Genomic DNA, 23,221 nt, shown 5'->3' on the forward strand with positions numbered 1-23,221 from the left:
CCAAGTACCTTAATTGCACCCAGAACAAAGCTCAATGACCCATAGTGTGGAGAAAAACCAATCAATCAAAAGCTACCTAGAATAGACACAGATGTTAGAATTAGCAGACAAGAACATTAAGGTAGCAATTTTATCTGTCTTCCATATGTTCAAAAATCTTGAGCAAAGATGGAACATGTTAAATAGAAACACGTAAGACATAAAAATACTGAAATCTAACTTTTAGAGATGAAAACTACAATGAAGAAAAAATACACTGATTAATGATTAATGGCATATTAAACACATATTAATGTATTAATGGTGTATTAATGGCATATTAAACACATATTAGCAAACTTACAGCATAGGAACTGAACTTGTCTAAAAACACAGAGAAAGAAGACTAAAAAAGAAAAGAAGCCTAAAGAAGCTAAAGAAGCCTAATAGGTATGTGATTGTAGTTCCCAAAGGAGGAATAGAAAAAATGTGAAATTTTTCTAATTTTGATGAAAAGTAGAAACTCACAAATCTCTGAAGCTCAGTGAACTCCCAAGCACAAAAAACTAAGAGAAACTACACTAAGGCACATGTGACCAAACTGATCAACACCAGTTAGAAAGAGAAAATCTTAAAAGCAGCCAGAGGGGGTTGGAAAAGACACATGCATGGAGGAAGAAAGATAAGGATGACAGGAGATTTCTTGTCTAAAACAATGCAAGTGACGCAAATGAGAAGACAGTGGAGCAACTTTCTTTCTTTCTTTGAGACAGAGACAAGCTGTCGCCCAGGCTGGAGCTGCAGTGGTGCGATCTCAGCTGACTGCAACCTTCGCCTCCTGGGTTTAAGTGATTCTCCTGCCTCAGCCTCCTAAATAGCTGGGATTACAGGCACCCGCCACCATACCTGGCTAAGTTTGTATTTTTAGTAGAGACAGGGTTTTACCATGTTGCCCAGGCCGGTCTTGAACTCCTGGCCTCAAGTGATCTGCCCGCCTCAGTCCTCCAAAGGGCTAGGATTACAGGCGTTAGCCACCGCACTGTGGCCAACTTTCAGTACTAATATTTAGAAACGGGTCAACCTAGAATTCTAAAGCCAGTGAAAATACCTTTCAAAAGCAAAGATGAAATTCTTTTCCAGACATACAAAAGCTGAAATAATGCAAGTTTGCTGGTGATGAACTAAAATATTTTTAAAAAATTCTTCAGGCCGGGCACAGTGGCTCACACCTATAATCCCAGCACTTTGGGAGGCCGAGGTGGGCGGATCACGAGGTCAGGAGACCGAGACTGTCCTGGCTAATACGGTGAAACCCCGTCTCTACTAAAAATACAAAAAATTAGCCAGGCGTGGTGGCGGCACCTGTAGTCCCAGCTACTCGGGAGACTGAGGCAGAAGAATGGCGTAAACCCAGGAGGCGGAGCTTGCAGTGAGCCCAGATTGTGCCACTGCACTTCAGCCTGGGCCACAGAGCCAGACTGCATCTCAAAGAAACAAAACAAAACAAAAATTCTTCACGTAGGCCAGGCGCAGTGGCTCACACCTGTAATTCCAGCACTTTGGGAGGCCGAGGCGGGTGTATCACCTGAAGTCGGGAGTTTGAGACCATCCTGACCAACATGGAGAAACCCCGTCTCTACTAAAAATACAAAATTAGCTGGGCATGGTGACACATGCCTGTAATCCCAGCTACTCAGGAGGCTGGGGCAGGAGAATCACTTGAACCTGGGAGGCGGATGTTGCGGTGAGCCAAGATCGCACCATAGCACTCCAGCCTGGACAACAAGAGTGAAACTCTGTCTCAAAAAAAAAAAGAAAAAAGAAAGAAAAGAAAAGAAAATTCTTCAGATCGTCTGGGCATGGTGGTTCATACCTATAATCCCTGCACTTTGGGAGACAGATCACTTGAGGAGGACCCAAGTGGATCACTTTGAGAGGCGGGTGGATCACTTGAGGTCAGGAGTGAAAGACCAGCCTGGTCAACATGGCAAAACCCTATCTCTACTAAAAATACAAAAATTAGCCAGGCCACGTAGTGCCCACCTGTAATTCCAGCTACTCGGGAGGCTGAGTCAGGAGAATCGCATGAACGCGAAAGGTGGAGGTTGCAGTGAGCGAAGATCACACCACTGCACTCCAGCCTGGGTGACAGAGCAAGACTCCATCTCATAAATAAATAAATAAATAAATAAATAAATAAATAAATAAATAATCTTGCTTCGCCATCTTGGATCCTGGGGAGGCCTGCTAGGAACAGGACTTCTAAAAGGAAATACGTCTGGAAAGCAGGCTGTAGTCCAAAGCCATTTTTACTGGCTATAAGTGGGGTCACATCTCTTCTTAAAATTAAAGGTGTTTATGCCCGAGAGGAAACAGAATTCTATTTGGGCAAGAGATGTCCTTATGTATACAAAGCAAAGAACAACATGGTGACTCCTGGCGGCAAACCAAACAAAACCAGAGTGATCTGGGGAAAGGTAACTTGGGCCCACGAAAATAGTGGCATGGTTTGTGCCAAATTCTGAAGCAATCTTCCTGCTAGAGCTACTGGACACAGAGTCCAAGTGATGCTGTACCCCTCAAGGAGTTAAACTAATGAAACAATAATAAATAAAAGTGGATTTGTAAAAAACAAAACAGAACAAAATTTTAGGTAAAGGTAAATGATCACAGTATCTACACAAACAGATAAAGAGCACTGGGGCAACTTAGATCAAATGGACAAATCCCTTGAAAGACACAAACTACCAAAGCTCACTAAAAAAGCAACAGATAGCCCAAATAGCCCTGCAGCTCTTAAAGAAACTGAATTTGTAGCTAAGCCTTCTACACATAAGAAACTTCAGGCTGAGATGGCTTCACTGCTGAAGTCTACCAAACATTTAAGGAAGAAATAATACCATTTCTAACCAAACTCTTTCAAAAAACTGAAAAGAAGGAATACTTCCCAGTTAATTCTAAGAGACTAGTATTACCCTCAACTCAGAATCAAAGACACTAAAAGTACAAATCATGTCTTTTACACACACAGACATAAAATTGAAAACAAGATTTTAGCAAATCTAGTCATAAAACCTACAAAGTGATAGTACATCATATAACCAGGTGGGGTTTATGAATGGAATAAAATTTCAAAATCAATCAAGGTAATTTACCATAATGGCAAAATTAAAAACCCTAAAAATATTTCAATAAATGCATAAAAAGCATCTGACAAAATCCAACATCCATTTGTGATTCAAAAACTCCATTAAAGCAGGAGTAGAAGGGAAGTTCTTCAAGTTGATATGGTCATTTATAAAAAACCTACAGGGTTGGGCGCGTTGGCTCATGCCTGTAATTCCAGCACTTTGGGAGACTGAGGCGGGTGGATCATGAGGTCAGGAGATCAACACCATCCTGGCTAACACAGTGAAACCCCGTCTCTACTAAAAATACACACAAAAAAAATTAGCTGGGCATGGTGGCGGGCGCCTGTAGTCCCAGCCACTCAGGACGCTGATGCAGGAGAATGGCGTGAACCCGGGAGGCGGAGTATGCAGTGAGCTGAGATCGCACCACTGCACTTCAGCATGGGTGACAGAGCGAGACTCTGTCTCAAAAACAAAACAAACAAAAAAAAAAAAAACAAAAACCCTACAGGTAGCATAATATTTAAGGGTGAAAGAATAATTGAATACTTTTGCCCTGAGATCAGAAACAGGATAATATGCCCACGCTCACCATTTCTTTTCAAGATTGTAGGAGAGGTTCTAGCCAGTACTCTCTCTCTCTCCATATATATACACATACACACACACACACATAAATATATATATTACATATATATTATCTATTCTATATACTGGCAATGAACAACCAAAAATGTAAATTAAAAAGTACCATTTATAATAGCATCTGGAAATATGATAAATTTACGGATAAATCTAAGAAAAGACATGAAAGACCTCTACAGTAAAAATTATAAAACTCTGCTGAGAAAAACTGAAGACCTAAATAAATGTTAAGATGTACCATGGTCATGGGTCACATGACTCAATATTGTTAAGATGTCAATTTTCTCCTTATTGATCTACAGATTCAGTGCAATCTCTAACAAAATTCCAGCAATTATTTTTTAAGAAATTGACAAGCTGATTTTAAACTTCAGATGGAACTGCTGAAGATGAAGAATAGCCAAAACTTTGAAAAAGAATAAAATGGAAGGACTAACATTACCTAATTTCAAGACTTACAAAACTATAGTAATCAAGACAGTGTGGAATTTGAAAAAGACAGACAAATAGTCTTCATCTTTGCTGAAGACTAATTACTCTGGGATTATTACCTAACGTGTCTGTTTCTCTGAATCAGATGATGAGAAGTTGGCCCCTTTCTGGGTGAAGGCTTTTTAAAGTAAGACGTGGTTGACTTGAGTCATATTTATTTGCACTAGGACGTAAGCATGTTTCACATCCCCAGTTTTACATGGTACCCTCAAAATATCAATTTTCTCAAAATTCATTTAGGAAATAATACTTGGGAATAGTAAACATTCAAAAATAATCTTACAGGCTGGGTGTGATGGCTCACACCTGTAATCCTGGCACTTTGGGAGGCTGAGGTGAGCGGATCACTTGAGGTTAGGAATTGGAGACCAACCTGGCCAACATGGTGAAACCCTATCTCTACTAAAAATACAAAAATTAGCCGGGCGTGGTGGCAGGTGCCTATAATCCCAGCTATTCAGGAGGCTGAGGCAGGAGAATCACTTGAACCCAGGAGGTGGAGGTTGCAGTGAGCCAAGATTACGCCAGCCGGGGTGACAGAGCAAGACTCCATCTCAGAAAAAAAAAAAAATCAGCTGGGTACAGTGGCTCACACCTGTAAATTCCAGCACTTTGGGAGGCTGAGGGAGACAGATCACTTGAGGCAAGAAGTTCAAGACCAGCCTGGCCAACATGATGAAACCTCGACTCTACTAAAAAAATACAAAAATTAGCCATGCGTGGTGACACGTGCCTATAATCCCAGCTACCTGGGAGGCAGAGGCAGGAGAATGGCTTGAACCTGGGAGGCAGAGGCTGCAGTGAGCCAAGATTGCACCACTGCATTCCAGTCTGGGAAACAGAGTGACTCCGTCTCAAAAAAAAAAAAAAAAAAAAAAAAGACAAACAGATCAATAGAACAGAATATACAGTCCAGAAATAGACTCACACATGTTTGATCAATTCCTTTTCAACAAAGATACAAAGACAATTCAGTAGTGAAATAAAAGTCTTTGCAACAAATGACACCTGAACAACTAAATTTACATATATCAAAAAAAGAACTTTAGTCCACATCTTACAATATATAAAAAATTAACCACAAATGGACCATAGAACAACTACAAAATATAACATTTACAAAATTTCTAGAATAAAATATAGATTATCTTCTAACCTTTGAATAGGGAATGATTTCTTGGATACACAGGAAAAGCACAAATCATAAAGGGAAAAAACATAATAAATTAAATCTCATTAAAATGAAAAACTATTAGGAGAATGAAAAAACAAAGCGCAACTGGGAAAAAATATTTCCATATTATATATCTGGAAAAGGTCTTGTGTATAGAAAATATTCAAAAACTTTCAAAATTCAGTAATAAGAAAACAAAACACAAAAAAATGGGCAAAAGAATTGAATACACATTTCACCAAAGAAGACATATTAAGTGGCAAATAAGCACATAAAGAGATGTTCTGGCTAGGTGTGGTGGCTCATGCCTGTAATCCTATCACTTTGGGAGGCCAAGGTAGCCAGCTCCTTTGAACTCGGGAGTTGGAGACCAGCTTGGGCAGCATGGTGAAACCCCGTTTCTACAAAAAATACAAAAATCAGCAAGGTGTGGTAGTGCACCGGTAGGCCCAGCTACTTGGCAGGCTGTGGTGGGAGGATCACTTGAGCCCGAGAGGTGGAGGTTGCAGTGAGCCTAGATTGTGCCACTGCACTCTAGCCTGGGCAACAGAGGCAGATCCCATTTCAAAAAAAAAAAAAAAAAAAGTTCAACCCCTTTGTCATTGGGGAAATGCAAATTAAAACCATAATAAAACACCTCTACAAACTTACAGACTAACATTAAGGCTCACTATATCAAATGTTAAGATAAGGAGGAACTGGAACTCTCATAAACTGCAAGTGGGAATGTGAAATGGCACAGCTACTTTGTAAAATGGTTTCACAGTTTCTTAAAAAGTCAAACATACACCTATCATACCATCCAGGCATTTACGCCTACGTATTTACTCAAGAGAAATGAAATCATATGTCTACATGAAGTCTTGTACACAAATGTTCACGGTAGCTTTATTTGTAACAGCCAAAACTTCTGACACACACGACATGGGTGAATCTCAAAAGACTTACTCTGAGTAAAAGAATTCAAACCAAAAAAAGCTTATATTCTATATGATTCCATTTATATAAAATTCTAGAAAATTCAATCTAATCTATAGTGACAGAAACCAGATCACGACTGGGCATGGTGGCTCATGCCTGTAACCCCAGAACTTTGGGAGGTCGAGGAAGGAGAATTGCTTGAGCCCAGGTGTTCCAGACCAGCCTGGGGGCAACATAGTGGGACCCTCATCTCTACGAAAAATACAAAAATTAGCTGGGCGTGGTTGTGTGCACCTACAGTGCTAGCTACTCAGGAGACTGGGGTAGGAGGATTGCTTGAGCCCAGAAAGTTGAGGCTTCAGTGAGCTGTGATCGCACCACTGTGCTCCAGCCTAAGTGACAAAGTCAGATCCTGTTTCAAAAAACAGAAAGCAGATCATTCATTGGTTGTTTTGGGAGGCTGTTAGTAGGTTAGGGGCAGGTGGGATATATGGATTACAGAGGGGCGCAAGAAAACACTGGAAGTAATGGATGTGTTTGTTATCTTGATTGTGATGATGGTTTTATAGTGTCAAAACATGTCAAAACTATGTCAGATTGTACCTCAATAAGGTTGTTAAAAAATGAATCAACAAAACGGATACATTTAACAACAGAAATCTATGCAGCATCTTGAAAGAATGAGGTAAGATTAACATATATTGAAGATTTCCAAGATATAGTGTGAAAAAATAAAGTACTGTAAGTAGTAAGTTATCATTTATTATTTCATGTTTTAAAAAGGATACTCAATCAACTGTTTCAACAATTGTTTCTATGTGTATAAAATATCTCTGGAAAGACAAAAAAAATTGATATATGTGTTTGTGTGTAAAAAAGACTGAAAGAGAACAGAGAGAATATATACGCTGGAGTTTAGAGTAGAAGAGACTTTTCACCGAACACCTTTTTGAGCTGTGATTCCTTCTCCCTCATGAATGTATCACTTTTTATTTCTTTTCTTTTTTTTTTTATTTTTTATATCACTTTTTAAAACAAATACAAAATAACCTATTGATTCCATCTCTGAGGATCTGTCCTACAGGAACAAAGAGTCAAACGACATATGCACAAAGCAATTCATTGAACAACTGTTACAAATGTTAATGGAATCATTGAAGGAAAAAAAGTTGCAAAACACTTGCCTCTGGGGATGGTTCTAAATGGAGAGGCTGGGGAGACAAGAAAAGAAAGCGGAAGTTTGTGTAGGGACTTACTTTCTGCATTTCCGAATTGCAGGAAATATTTTTGGTAATGAGTGGCTGTTTCCTTTTAAAGTAAAAGACCTCAATGAAATTTTTGTTTGTTTAGTTTTTCTTTTTTAAGATGAGTCTCCCTCTGTCATCCAAGTTGGACTGCATGGTGCAATCTTGGCTCACTGCAGCCTCTGCTTCCTGGGTTCAAACTATTCTCCTGCCTCAGCCTCCAGAGTAGCTGGGATTACAGGCACCTGACACCACACCCAGCTAATTTTTGTATTTTCAGTAGAGATGGGGGTTTCACCATGTTGGCCAGGTTGGTCTGAAACTCCTGACCTCGTGATCCACCTGCCTCGGCCTCCCAAAGTGCTGGGATTATAGGCGTAAGCCACTGCGCCCAGTCCCGATTTTTAAAAATTTAAATAAAGTACTGGTTTCAGTGTGCAAGGTCATCATAATAGAAATGAAAGTGTGTTGTGCTTTGCAATGGACTGAAGATGACACTCACCCTCTTCCGAGCTTCAGATTTCTGGAAGCACTCATGCTGTATGAAAGTGGCTGCAGCAGAAATCCTGGACAGTGGTATGTGGTCTGCATCGAGCATACTCACTGCTCGCTCCAGAGTCATCTCCATGTCTGCATTCCTAGACAAACAGGCACAGATTCAGCCAGATTCCAAACCTCCCACCTCCTGCCTACCAACCTGGTCCTCCAGAGATGACTCAGCTAATACTGGGAAGCACTAGAACATCTGAACCTTGGCTTTTCTTCAGCCAAAAGAAAAATCAGCACCCAAGATTGGAAGGCAGAGGGACTACTGGTTAGAAATTCTCCAGCTCTGATCAGACGGGAGACATTGGATGATGTCATTTGATTGAATTATACCATATACCAAAGAAAGAAGCTGAACTTTTAAAAAGAAATATGACGCGGAGGTGGGTGGATCATTTGAGGTCAGGAGTTCAAGACCAGCCTGGCCAACATGGTGAAACCCCATCTCTACTAAAAATACAAAAAATTAGCTGGGTGTGGTGGTGTACAACCGTAATCTCAGGAGGCTGAGGCAGGAGAATCACTTGAACCAGAGGTGGACATTTCAGTGAGCAGAGATAGTGCCAATTCACTCCGGCCTAGGAAAAAAAATGAGACCCCTTCTCAAAAAAAAAAAAAAAAAAAAAGGAAAAAAGATAAATATGTATCCTATGATTCTTACATCTTTAAAAGCAACTTTAAAGGCACAGTAAGACTTTTAAAATAATTCAAAAGAAATCTGTTTACAGAAATTAAACATTATTTCTAGGCTGGGCACGGTGGCTCACATCTGTAATCCCCGCACTTTGGGAGGCTGAGGCAGGAGGAATGCGTGAGTCTAGGAGTTCAAGACCAGTCCTGGCAACATAGTGAGACCCTCTCTCTACAAAAAACAAAAAACAAAAAAAACCAAAATCAGCTGGGTGTGGTAGCATGTACCTATAGACCCAGCTACTTGGAAGGCCTAGGTGAGAGGATCACTTGAGCCTAGGAGGTCAAGGCTGCAATGAGCCTCGGTGACGCCACTGCACGGCACTCCAGCCTGAGCAATAGAGCGAAACTCTGTTTCAAAAACAAACAAACAAACAAACAATGACTAAAGACACACTTTAAAGGTAATATAGGGCTGTTCTTTGGCTTCAAAGAGGGTTATACCTGATTCATTCCAGGTAATAAAGACACTGGAGACATCCTGAGAATGAGTTTTCCAATATCTACTAGCAAGTACGGTGAGTAAATACTCTTTTCTATTAGGCTAACCCATGAATACATGCACATGTGTATAGGTGTGAGTGTGTGCAGCGTTGTGAAGGGTGTGCCTGTGTGTGGGTGGCTGTGGTGCAGCGGGGGTGATAAGGAGTAATGTGCCTCATGACTAAAAACTAATATCCCCTGCTTCTGAAACACATGTTCAAACACAGAAGGGTTACCTCATAAGTATAAAGGGTATTAAAAGTGAAGCAGAAAATTTCTGGCATCTATACTGAGAATTATATAATGATCTCATATTTTTAATGTGCCTCACACGAGTCAATTATAATTGGTTAAAAAAAATGCAGGCTATTACCATTAAAACTAGAATTTGAGTCACTTTTATCTAATATTTTTATCTAATATACACACACCTTTTAAAGGAGAGGGAAATATTTTACGTTCATGGACTCTGAGGCCTTTACAGAGAAGTCAAAACTCTGTAAGTCTAGTCTCAAGCTCAGTGGCAAAGTCTTTACCAGCCATCACGGGTGTATTAACTGATGAAAAATCATTCATAAGAATAGCCTTCTGTTATGCAGCTTAAAAAAAAAAAAAGAAGATTGAGCCATTAATCCATCTCATAAGCCATACATGACTCAGGGAAGTTTGAATTTCCCATCTCTAACACCCACAAATAATTCCATTACTGTAATCCTTTATTTTCCTGAACACGATTCACCTAGAAGCTCTATGTTCACACTTAGGCAATCCAATGCGATTTCACTTTACCACTAAAAAAATTCCTAAAAGAAGTGAAGACTTCCTCAGCAAGGTTTACTACAGCTGTCAGGGGGTCAACTTTCTGTCTGACTGTCTATCAAGTCCAACTCCATAACATGGCATACATTCTGGCCCAAGTTTGACTCCATTTCCTGTCATCCTCAATCTCTTTTCCTTCCCCCTCCTTGGATCTACTACACCCCTCCAATCACACCGGGCTTTTAATCCTTCTCTAAACACTGCCACCTTCTTCACAAGCCACCTTCTTTAACTTTTCCAGCAAGCTTATTATACGACCTAAGTCTTACCCATTCTTCAAGACTCAATTCAAATATCTTCATTTCTTCTTGTTCTTCTTTTTTTAGAAAGACACAGTCCTATTCTGTTACTCAGGTGAGAGTGCAGTGATGTGATCATAGCTCACCATAACCTCAACCTCCTAGACTCAAATGATTCTCCCACTTCAGCCTTCTGAGTAGCGGGGACTACAGTTGCATGCCACCACAACTGGCTAATTTTTTAAATAGTTTTTTTTTTGGAGACGGAGTCTTGCTCTGTCACCCAGGCTGGAGTGCAGTGGCACGATCTCGGCTCACTGCAACCTCTGCCTCCCAGGTTCAAGCAATTCTCCTCCCTCAGCCTCCTGAGTAGCTGGGATTACAAGCACCCACTACCACGCCCAGCTAATTTTTGTATTTTTAGTAGAGATGGGGTTTCACCATGTTGGCCAGGCTGGTCTTGAACTCCTGACCTCATGATCCACCCACCTCAGCCTCCCAAAGTGCTGGGATTACAGGCGTGGGCCACCGCGCCTAGCCAAATTTTTAAATTTTTGTAGAGATGCGGCCTCACTTTATTGCTCAGGCTGGTCTCTAACTCTTGGTCTTAAGTAATCCTCCTGCCTCAGCTCAAATATCTTCATTTCTGTGAAATCTTTTCTGTGCCCTTATCCCGGCTAGAGCTATTCTTTCCTCCTCTCTTCTCCTACAGCATTCTCCCGTTCCAGCCCCTTTTCTCTCTCTTCCTCCCTCCTTCTCTCTGTCCGCACTCACTTATGAAACATTTCTTGAAGCCGGCAGAAATGTGGCTTGAAGAGATGGCAATGCGCCTGGGCTGGAGGATCAGGAAGAGAAAGCTGTCCCCCAGCCCCACTGACCCCTGACCATATTCTCCAGAAGTGAGTCATTTCAACAATTTTTAAAATGATATCAGTATAAATTTAAAAATGTAAGAGAAAGCAGTATAAAATACCACTGGTCGGAATATGAGACGTTACGGGGGAAAAAAAAAACCCCAGTAACTTGGCCAGGGAGCGGTAGCTCATACCTGTAATCCCAGCACTTTGGGAGCCCGAGGTAGGTGGAGTACTTGATCTCAGGAGTTTAAGATCAACCTGGCCAACGTGGTGAAACCCCGTCTCTACTAAAAATATAAAACATTAGCCGGGCATGGTGGCAAGCACCTGTAATCCCAGCATACTCGGGAGGCTGAGGCAGAAGAATTGCTTGAACCTGGGAGGTGGAGGTTGCAGTGAGCCGAGATCGTACCGTTGCACTCCAGCCCGGGCAACAAGAGTAAAACTGTCAAAAAAAAAAAAAAAAACAAAGCAAGACAACACTGTAACTTGTGTGTGTGTAATCCCCCAGTAGCCAGCATTCCTGCCAGCTAACAACACAGCCCTGCCCGGGCTGGTTCCCGTGATATTAGAATATGGCTACACCTCTGAAGGCAAAGCAAACATAAAATAATGAATGGATAGCTCCTACAAGTGTTGTCAAACGCTCAGTAAATGCAAATCCCCACAAATATTTTAAAGTATGATGAAAGCAATGCTTTGGAAAGATGACTCTGGAATGGATATGTGTTCCTCGAAAGAAAGAGACAGTGTTGAGGACACTATAAAAGGTTCAGCAGAGGCAAAAAAGGCTTGAACTGGGCTGTTAAAAATGGAAATGGAAAAAAAAAGGTATAGTTGAAGGAGATGAAAAATCAAAGAACTAAAGCAGGTAGTAATTAAGATGATGTGGAGGGAAGTCAATATGCTCTGTTTTCTGCTCTGCAGTGCTCTTGGTCACAAATTTGACTGTCAGTCCTAGAGAAGATCCATCCTCTCTGCTTAGTCTCCCTCAACTAATCCCAAAGTACAATGCTCTTGTGGGTTTTGTTTGTTTATCTGTTTTGCTTTGAGACAGGGTCTCACTCTGTTGCCCAGGGTGTAGTGCAGTGTCGCGATCATGGCTGACTGCAGCCTGGACCTCCCAGGCTCAAGTGATTCTGTTGCTTCAGCTTCCTGAGTAGCTGGGACTACGGGCATGCACCACCATGCCCAGCTAATTCTTGCACTTTGTAGAAATGGGGTTTTGCCATGTTGCCCAGGCTGGTCTCAAATTCCTGGGCTCAAGCAATCTGCCAGCCTCAGCCTCCCAAAGTGCTGGGATTACAGTTGTGAGCCACCATGCCCAGCCCTGCTCTTGTGTTCTTTAAATTTCTGCAGACACTAATATGTATCACACAACCTAGCACTTGATGACATATCCTATTTTTCACTGCTCTTCTCCTAGACCATCATACATCCCATTCAATTTTCATCTTTAATTTTATTTATTTAATTATTTTTTTGGAGACTAAGTCTTGTTCTTTCACCCACGCTGGAATGCAATGACATGATACCAGCTCATTGCAACCTCTGCCTCCTGGGTTCAAGCAATTCTCCTGCCTCAGCCTCCCAAGTAGCTGGGATAACAGGCATCTACCACCATGCCTGGCTAATTTTTGTATTTTTAGTAGAGATGGGATTTCACCATGTGGGTCAGGCTGGTCTCGAACTCCTGACCTCAAGTGATCCGCCCACCTTGGCCTCGTAAAGTGCTGGGATTACAGGTGTGGGCGCCCACCACCTCGCCCGGCTAGTTTGGTTTTTTTTTTTTTTTTTTTAGTAGAGATGGGGTTTCACCGTGTTAGCCAGGATGGTCTCGATCTCCTGACCTTGTGATCCGCCCGTCTCAGCCTCCCAAAGTGCTGGGATTACAGGCTTGAGCCACCGCGCCCGGCCCATTTTCATCTTTTGTGATGTTTACTGGGAAGGACCTATGAAGACCCTAATACTCATCTGCAGAACCATCAGTCTCCAACAGGTCATAAATCATGGTTTTAGAAAAATTCATCTAGAATTTTTTTGTGGTGATTCTTTAAACCTTTTTCATCAGTTTGATTTAGAACATGGGTTTCATCAGTTTGTCTCTCTTACATTCCAAGTCTCAGTTTTTAGCTGCGTTAGTAACCGTTTAACCACCCATTCTTCTTTTGGAAAGCCAGGTCCGTTGTTTAATAACTTAGGTCATTATGCAGGTTTATGGTTTTATCCAGTTAATATTCAACATATATGAAAGAATATTCCTTTACATGTGGGAGTTTCACTAGGCATAAAAACTTAAATCTCCAAACTAGGGGCTGGACAGAGTTTGACAATGCAGGACCAAGGAGAACACAGTGTGTGGTCTCAGGGAAGGTGTCCCAGGGAGCAGCCTGGGGAATTGAAATGAGGCCTGGAGCCCAGCAGAGGAAAGGGGGAGGTCAGGTAGGCACAGGCACCACCTTGGGCATGTATCTTCCTCATTACACAAAATATTTCTGGTTCCCTCTCCTTTTCACAGACAGCTAATTTTTCCTTTCAAAATCAGAGAAAAAAGTTGATTTCTATGATTTCTACTCTCTAGAATTTGGGGAAATCTCAGGAACACATTTCTTACTCATTATTTTTAAATTTCTTGACCCCCAAGTGTTCCTTCTATTCTTTAAAATATGATTAAATATTCTAATACAATTTGCCCTGTCTATTAAAACAATAATCCAAAAATAGTATAACTAATACTTGTAGAATTTGAGCAACAAAAGAACCTAGATGGCAAAAAGTAAAGCTTATATTTCATTTCTCCTTTCTGTAATTCCTTCACTCTTTCACTATATACTTATTTATTTATTGAAATAAGATTTCACTCTGTTGCCCAGGCTGGAGTACAGTGGCACAATCACAGCTCACTGTAGCCTCAACCTCCCTGGTTGAAACAATCCTCCCACTTTGGCCTCTGGAGGAGCTGGGACCACATTTGGGAACTATCATGCCAGGCTAAGTTGTTTATTTGTAAGAGAAATGGCGTCTCCCTGTGTTATCCAAGCTGGCCTGAAACTCCTGGGCTCAAGCGATCCTCCAGCCTGGGCCTCCCAAAGTGCTAGGATTATAGGTGTGAGCCGCTGTACCTGGCCTCATCATATATTTATACAGTGCCTACTATAGACCTACTTCCATTTTAGGGTGCTGAGAATATAAAGATGATTGAGCACTCACAAAAAGCTCAAAGTCCAGAGGGAGAACAGATAAGCAAATGAGGAGCCACAATATAATATTCTGATAGAGACACTCACACAAGGCTCACAAGGCTCCCATCTGGGGCACCTAAGCTAGACTGGGAAGGAAGTGGTCAGAAAAAAGGCGGTATCTGAGCTAAATCCAGAATAATAAGTGGTCAGACAAAAACAGAGCTGTATATGTAAAGGTCTGGAGTGGGGGGAAAGAAGGAAAGAGAGAGAGAATGAATACGGATGAATATCTTGCATTAAGGAAAGTAAAGAGGTTCCAGGTGGTTTGGGTATTGGTTATGTGGGTATGTTTGGGGATGGTGGTGGTGAACGGCAGAGAAGAGTAGAAGAAGAGGCTGACGTGATGAGCAGAGCTGAAAACACAATGGGCCTCTCCCCGTATGTCATGCCTAAAAGCATGAACACTTAGTGGAATTATGGACGGGTTATAAACTGGGGAGAGAAACAATCAGACGTGGAAAGATAATTCTGACAGTCCTAGAGAACGGTTCTGACTGAGCAAGACCAGAGGCAGAGAGGCCTGTGTAATGGAAATGGAAAGAAGGATAAAATTCAAGACCCATTATAGAAGGAAAAATATGGCTTGGTGATAGGTGACTAGAGAGGGAGAAGATCGGAATGACTTCCAGGTTTGAAAATGGTAGACTATAGCAGGAGGAGACGGGTGGAAGTTGAAGACAGGGAGATGATGAGTTTAGTTTAGGACATGCTGAGTTTGAAATATGTAGGAGGTTGTTACATTTTCATATAGGTACAGAATTCGGCATCGAGGATGGAATTGCAGACAAAACTTTGAGAACTATAAGGATAAAAGTGAGGTACACAGGGCCTCTCTGGAAGAGCATCAAGACTTGGAATAGAAGGGTTACTGAAGATGCCTCCTTTGGGCAGGCAGAAAGGGAGCATGCAGAGAAGACTAACAAAGAATGGCTGGAGAGCTGAGTGGAAAACCAGGGGAAGCTAGTGCCCTGAAAACCAAGGGATGAGAAATTTCATGGTGTCTCAAACACCACCCGCAGGTTGAGTAATATAAGGACTGCTTATATTACTCAATATAGTGTCCGCTTAGAATGTAGCAGATAATTTGTCAGGAGACCGTTTAGGTGGAATGGAGGGGACTGAAATCATATTGCAGTGGGTTGACGAGAGACTGGGAAGTGACAGGGTGGTTCAAGAAGCAAGGGGCACAGAGATGGAGGAAGACAATGCCAGCTGTTGGAGGATGTCGGATAATAATTTTTTTACCATTAAAATCATTTTGGTAAAATTGTGGCTATCACAAATCCTAGACTATGGTAGGCATTCCATAAATTTTGAATTACCTGTTTAAAAGCCTTTATCAGCTTTTTCCTCCATAAACAATGACCTGCTACACTTTCTCTCTTTTTTTTTTTTTTTTTGAGACGAGGTCTCACTGTGTTTTCCAGGCTAGAGTGCAGTGGCCCAAGATTGTGCCACTGCACTCTCCATCTCCTGGGCTCAAGCAATCCTCCCGCCTCAGCCTCTCGAGTAGTTGGAACCACAGGCGCACACCACCACACCCAGCTAATATTTGTATTGTTTGTAGAGATGGGGTTTCACCATGTTGGCCAGGCTGGTCTTGAATTCCTGAGCTCAAGTGATTTGCTCGCCTGGCATCCCAAAGTGCTGGGATTACAGGCCTGGGCCACTGCTCCTGGCTCATTTTTCCTCTTGGTAAGTATGCTCATATTGCCAAAGGTCTGCTTACTATAAGAAATGTTAGAAATCTTGCCGGGCACGGTGGCTCACGCCTGTAATCCCAGCACTCTGGGAGGCCGAGGTTGGCGGATCACGAGGTCAGTATTTCGGGACTATCCTGGCTAACACGGTGAAACCCCGTCTCTACTAAAAATACAAAAAATTAGCCGGGTGTGGTGGCGGGCGCCTGTAGTCCCGCTACTCGGGAGGCTGAGGCAGGAGAAGGGCGCGAACTCGGGAGGCGGAGCTTGCCCTGAGCCGAGATCGCGCCACTGCACTCCAGCCTGGGCTGCCAAGAGAAAAAAAAAAAAAAAGTTACAAATCTCATGGTGAATTTTACATCATAAAAAATATTTCCTGTGTTAAGATTAGATTAGCCTTCATCATTTTGAGAAGTAGTTTATCAATGATGCCTACCTGGTCAGTGAGCATGCTGTACAATTTCACTTGAAGGGATGTTTAGAGGTAACACCTATCATTAGACAACTTTAGCAATCAAATGACAATAACATATCTGATGTTTTATCCTAATCATGTTAGATCGTTATTGCAGGAGTTACTGATCTAATCAGCCATCCATTTCTCAATCTTTCTCTTAGTAACGTGCTCAGTTTATAAAATTTGTGCTCAGGCATTAAATTTGAATAAGGGTTAAGTTCCAAACGCTAATTTAGTCAAGCTATAAAGTAAATAGGAAGGGAAAGGAATGATTTAAAAATTCAGTTATTTTAATAATTTAGTATGGGCAAAAGAATACCCCTTCAAATCACTGACACTAGAAATGTAAAAGGTACCAAGTATCAAAGGAAGAAAAGAGACATCTAGAAGCCAGCCATCTAGCCATCTTTCCTTAGCTCTTTTTACAGTCACAGTTATCAAAATGGCATTTGAGGTTCACACTTAGCACTAGGAATAAGCATTTTTTCCTTTTATTTCATGGGATGATGAAGAAAATACACGTGCAGTTCTCCATTTCTTGGCCTACTTTGGAGTTTAGAGCAGATTTTCACATGGCTGAGGGGTAGGGTCCCTTCAGCCAGCATCTAATCTGGAACAGATGGACTAAATGTCACATTTCTGCACAAAGCTGCCATGTGAGCAGGTAGCCTGGCCCCTGTCCCCGAGGTAAATAGGCTGATCTGTCAATTAGGCAGCTGCCTGAAAAGTCATTATTTTAATCACTTATCTCTGGAAGCCTTTCTCTCAAGCCCCAGAAGTGCCAGCTCATGCTGTCAGGGCTGTGGGAACAGAATGTGCTGGCAATGACCGAGCTGCAGAGTCAGGAGGGGACTTACCCCAGCTGGGAGTCAGTGAAAGTGCTTCTCTCGGTGAGCAGATTCCCACTTCCCCCTGCCGCCGCCTGGCCAACGGTCAAGTGCGCTCTCCTCCCGCCGGAATCCACGGCGACACTGGGCCCAGCTTCCCTCAGCGTGCGGGTGCTGTGGAAGGAGCTCTGGTGCCAGGAGGACCTGGAAGCCCTGTTCTGAGTGAGGGGCTGCAGGGGCACCAGTGGCCTGACCTGCCCAACGGTGAGCCCTGCCGTCAGGTAGTTCTCTTTCTCCAAGAGGTTGCCCATGCTGCGGCTGGTCCCTGGCCTGGGGTAGGTGAGCAGGGCCGGGTTGGCAGGAATGCTGTCAAAAACGGTGTCGCTAACAGAACCATGCTGGTACTGTCGGTGGTACGTGTCAAAGTGGCGCTGCCTGCTTGTGGTGCCAGCACGGCTGACCCCCACAATCTCGGAACGAGCGTATCTCGGTGGCACTAGGAGGGCGGTCCGCCTGCTTTCTTGATGGCGCAGGGTATGTCCAGCCTGGCCTCTCTGGCTGTACTGGTAATCGCTGTGCGTGTAGTGAGCCCTCTCCGGGCTGCTGTCAGGAGAAATCTCCAGCCTCCTCAGAGGATGCCTCAAGGACCTTTCTTCCACCGACTTCTGGGAGCTGTACTGTGCTGTTCCTCTTCCCCAGCGACCTTCATAAGTGGCAGTTGTGCCAGCCTGCACATGAGAGAAATAAAGTTTAAAGGAGGCATAAATCAGATTTCAGCTTTGCTGAGGACTAATTGCTCTGGGACTATTACCCAACACATCCGTTTCTCTGAATCAGATGACGAGAAGTTTGCCCCTTTCTGGGTAAAGGCTTTTTGAAAATAAGACTTGGTTGACTTGAGTCATACTTATTTGCACTAGGATGTAAGAATGTTTAACATCCCTAGATTTCCATGGTATCCTCACAAAAATCAATTTTCTTAAAGCTCATTTAGGAAATGATAATACTTGGGAAAAGTAAACACTCCAAAATAATCTTAGGAAGTTTGAAACATTTTCATGGTAATCTGATTACTAGGGTTAGATTCTTTGATATCCTACCTTTAGCATGTCATAGGTTTTAGGAACAGGGGAACGGCCTCCAACAAAATCATTTTCAACCAGGTGTAGGTTGTAGACATACTCAGGAACACTGCTGGTTCGGTGAAGATTTCCTGCAATCAAGAAAATATTAAAATAACTCAGAATATAAGTGGGCTAATTAATATTTACAGACTGCATAACAATGATGTACTAAACTTAAATTTAAGTAATGGAGGCCAAGAACAAGTATTACATGTACATTAATGTTTTTAAATGCTAGTTTCACACCACCCTGGGATATGGCAAGTGATCAAAGGTTATCAAAACATTCTCTACAAAAGTTTTTCAGCTGGGCGTGGTGGCTCACACCTGTTATCCCAGCACTTTGGGAGGCAGAGGCAGGTGGATCACCTGAGGTCAGGAGTTCGAGACCAGCCTGGCCAACATGGGGACTCCATCTCTACTAAAAATACAAAAATGAGCTGGGCATAGTGGCAGGCACCTGTAATCCCAGCTACTCAGGAGGCTGAGGAATAAGAATCGTTTGAACTCAGGAGGCAGAGGATGCAGTAAGCCAAGATCACACCACCATTGCACTCCAGCCTGGGCAACAAAAGCGAAACTCTGTCTCAAAAAGAAAGTTTTGGCCGGGTGAGGTGGCTCACGCCTGTAGTCCCAGCACTTTTGGGAAGCAGAAGCGGGCAGATCACCCGAGGTCAGGCATTCAAGACCAGCCTAGCCAACATGGTGAAACCCCATCTCTACTAAAAATACAAAAAATTAGCTGGGCGTGGTGGTGGGGACCTGTAATCCCAACTACTCAGGAGGCTGAGGCAGAATTGCTTGAAACCAGGAGGCGGAGGTTGTAGTGAAGCTGAGATCACTCCATTGCACTACAGCCTGAGCAACAACAGAGAAACTCTGTCTCAAAAAAAAAAAAAAGTTTTCAAAATGAAGTTGAATTTAAAAAAGAAAAAGAAGGGAGAGGAGATTCACAAAAATCTAAAAATAATTGGTTGTTATAGTGCTGAAAAATTTGGGACTCATTGTCTGGTTTAGGTGGTCCGGACTATAAAATTCAGTTTCCCAAGTCACAGAACTCTGTTCCCAGGGCAGGAATTGGGAAGCTTCTTGGAATAAGCAGGTGTAGGCAATAAATATAATGGTGACTCAGCACTACTAGATAAGGCAGCTTGTATAAACAACAGGGTAGGCCAGGCGTGGTGGCTCACACCTGTAATCCCAGCACTTTGGGAGGCCGAGGCGGGTGGATCATGAGGTCAGGAGTTCAAGACCAGCCTGGCCAACATGATGAAACCCATCTCTCCTAAAATACAAAAATTAGCCGGGTGTGGTGGCAGACGCCTATAATCCCAGCTACTCGGGAGGCTGAGGCAGGAGAACCCAGGAGGCGGAGGTTGCAGTGAGCCAAGATAGTGCCACTGTATTCCAGCCAGGGCGACAGAGCAAGACTCCATCTCAAAAAAAACAAAAACAAGAAAAAGAACAGGGCAGATCAGCATGATCAAGGGAAACATGGATCAACTTAAGGCCAACACTGGGGTTGAGATATTTGGCAACAGGAGAGTTAGGCAGGAAAGGAAATCAACCTCTATACTCCATCCAAATGGCTCCTTTTGTGGAATCACCTGGCCCCTCCTGTGTTTGGTGGTCTAATAGCCAGCCCACTCTCATGAAAACACAGACAGGAGCCAGTCTTTTGTGCTCAGCTCTGTGAAGCCTGCAGGAATTCAACAGATGCCTGTCTCGTACATCTTCAAATACTCCTCTGAGGAGTGCGGAGTGGTGGAAAGCAGTATATTGTGTCCCTCTTCTGCCTCCTTTATCCTTCTCTCAGCTTTTTTTTTTCTTTTGAGTTTTCTCTTACTGCCTTAAAAAAAGGCTAATCAAAATAATCAACAATCTCCAAAAGCCAAGTAATATCTACTTCTTACGTTTAACTGAAATTTCTTTTTCTGTCATGTAGCATTTTTTAGAAATCGGAGGGAAAATATACTCAATTAACTCTTCTAGGCTTTAGAGACTCATGAAAGATGTTGAGAATACAGCAACACAGGCAGCTCCTTTCTAGTGCAATGGGAACACATCAACATAACTTCCAATAAACTGTTATAAAGACAAAATTTCAAAATACTGACGATATATTCAAGGGGAGGGAGAATGGTAATTTGAAATTATTTTTGTCAGAGAGCCAAAAAGTCTAAATCCATCCCAAATTATGTTCGTACACATGTCCTTATTTCCTACAGCCAAACAATCTGCCTGATAAACAATTTTCAGGCCTCAAGGAGTCTTATGAGGAGGCAGTGACAGGCTTGTAACTGTCACCCTAGAGACAAGGGCAGTTGAGATAAACCAGGCATCTCCTGTTTCCAGGGGCTTGATTTCTCCACAAGGGCTGGCAAAAGGTCAGGCAGCCACTTAATTTTTAATCTCTATGGCAAAGAATGGCTGGAACTTGGATCTTAAATAAGGAAAAACAATTTGTTTCCATACATTTTATTAGAGATGGAGTATCACTATGCTGCCCAGGTTGAACTCCAACCTCTGAGCTCAACTGATCCTTCTGCCTCAGCCTCCCTTATTTGAAAGCAATCTTTTTCATGACCCCACAGCCAATTTAAGAGAGAAATTAAGGACGCATTAAGAGTTGGATCCTTGGCCGGGCGCGGTGGCTCAAGCCTGTAATCCCAGCACTTTGGGAGGCCGAGACGGGCGGATCACGAGGTCAGGAGATCGAGACCATCCTGGCTAACATGGTGAAACCCCGTCTCTACTAAAAAAATACAAAAATCTAGCCGGGCGAGGTGGCGGGCGCCTGTAGTCCCAGCTACTCGGGAGGCTGAGGCAGGAGAATGGCGTAAACCCGGGAGGCGGAGCTTGCAGTGAGCTGAGATCCGGCCACTGCACTCCAGCCCGGGGGACAAAGAGGGAACCCCCGCCCAAAAAAAAAAAAAAAAAAAAAAAAGAGTTGGATCCTTAAGGACGCTGCAATTTATTATTATAAATAAGTTGAAAACAACTCATATTAATATTATTGTTATTATTTTTTGAGACGGAGTTTCGCTCTTGTTGCCCAGGCTGGAGTACAATGGCACGATCTCGGCTCACTGCAACTTCCGCCTCCTGGGTTCAAGGAATTCTCCTGCCTCAGCCTCTGTGAGCCACCGTGTCCAGCCTCATATTATTATTTTACGTTAGCTGAGGCTCATGCCTAGGCTAACCCTTTATCCTCTACTCTGCACTCCTTCTCTCCTCCCCAGGTCACTAGGGAGGTAGGTCTGCAAGGGCCCTGCTGGTGTGGGAAAGGAGGTTAGCAGGCCAGGTACAGGGAACGAAAAAGGCTCTAATCCTGAAGAGTCTGGGGGCCAGAGTACCCTCAGCATTGGGAGTATGCAGAAAGGGGAAGGGGTCGGGGTAGGGGGAGTGGTTGGAGAGAGTGCTTACACTACCCCCACCCCCAATAAAACAATCCTTTGTACAAAGGCTGTGGCCAGGCAGAACATTATTAGATAGCTGATACATAAGAAATCCAATTTACTGTCTTTATAAAAATTAGTTTAGGGCTATCCATGTTCAAACCTTTATACCACATGATAACTGAATTAGGAAAGTCAGGGACAATCTAGAATGGCAAAATACTAACGGTCATTTATGGACGGTAGCTGGAACCATTAATTCCTGTTACTGTATAATAAAATGGCAGGTGATGAAAGCAGGCAATTTTAGGAATTCAAGACAAATTCTGTAAATCAGCCCCTCTAGCCCATCATCACCTGGAACACACCCTTGCCCTAATTCCAGGAGTAGGTAGATATTCAGGAATAGCTAATAGCATGCTTCTTCCATCTTGAAGCTGAGATTCCTACAAAGGTTTTCTACATGTATAACAATCTTTGGACAGGACCCAGTAAAACAGTATATCCTATCACATAGCTAATTCATCAGTGTGTTTTATAATTAGGCTTATTGAACTAAAATGTTTAACTGATGTTAAACATTCACGTTGTTGCTGTGAGTTTTAAGGCTTTTTAAAGCAACTTGCGTGAACTCCTTACATTTCAATGTGGCTTTTCTTTTAAGGAGCTCAAATTATTTTATGTTCCTTTATAATATTCTGTGATGCGGAGCCAGCTATCATCTCTGTTTATAAATAGGGAAACTTAAACTACCTGCTTTAAATTGCAAGGAGATTGAATAGTGAGGGTTGAACTCTGGGTTCCTCCTTTCCCCTGGTCTTTGCTGTGGTGGCTACTATGACATTGTCATTTCTCAAGGCCTTAGAGGGATTATTATTATAGTTTTGATATGTGGACAAAAAAATTATTTTCTCTTGGCAAGGTGCGGTGGCTCATGCCTATAATTCCAGCACTTTGGGAGGCTGAGGGTGGCGGATCAAGAGGTCAGGAGATCGAGACCATCCCGGCTAACATGGTGAAACCCCATCTCTACCAAAAATACAAAAAAAATTAGCCGGGCGTGGTGGCGGGCACCAGTAGTCCCAGCTACTCAGGAGGCTGAGGCAGGAGAATGGCAGGAACCCGGGAGGTGGAGCTTGCAGTGAGCCAAGATTGGGCCACTGCACTCCAGCCTGGGTGACAAGAGCGAGAATCCATCTCAAAAAAAAAAAAAAAAAAAAAAAAATCATTTTCTCTTTCCTCTAAAACCTTCA

General features: G+C 42.7%; 1 protein-coding gene across 2 annotated transcripts in view; it reads right to left on the bottom strand.

The window, feature by feature from the left end:
- PKP2 (plakophilin 2) overlaps positions 1-23,221 on the bottom strand; it is a 114,253-nt gene that overhangs the window by 76,966 nt on the left and 14,066 nt on the right. For both annotated transcript variants that reach the window (XM_023208942.3, XM_023208943.2), the window contains exons 2-4: positions 18,547-18,659; positions 17,477-18,174; positions 8,089-8,224 (exon numbers count right to left, since the gene is read on the bottom strand). In XM_023208942.3, the coding sequence (XP_023064710.2) occupies positions 8,089-8,224; positions 17,477-18,174; positions 18,547-18,659 (947 nt within the window). The remainder of the gene's footprint in view (positions 1-8,088; positions 8,225-17,476; positions 18,175-18,546; positions 18,660-23,221) is intronic.

The sequence above is a fragment of the Piliocolobus tephrosceles genome, chromosome 10 (assembly GCF_002776525.5).
Source record: "Piliocolobus tephrosceles isolate RC106 chromosome 10, ASM277652v3, whole genome shotgun sequence".
In the NCBI taxonomy this organism is placed as follows: Eukaryota; Metazoa; Chordata; class Mammalia; order Primates; family Cercopithecidae; genus Piliocolobus; species Piliocolobus tephrosceles.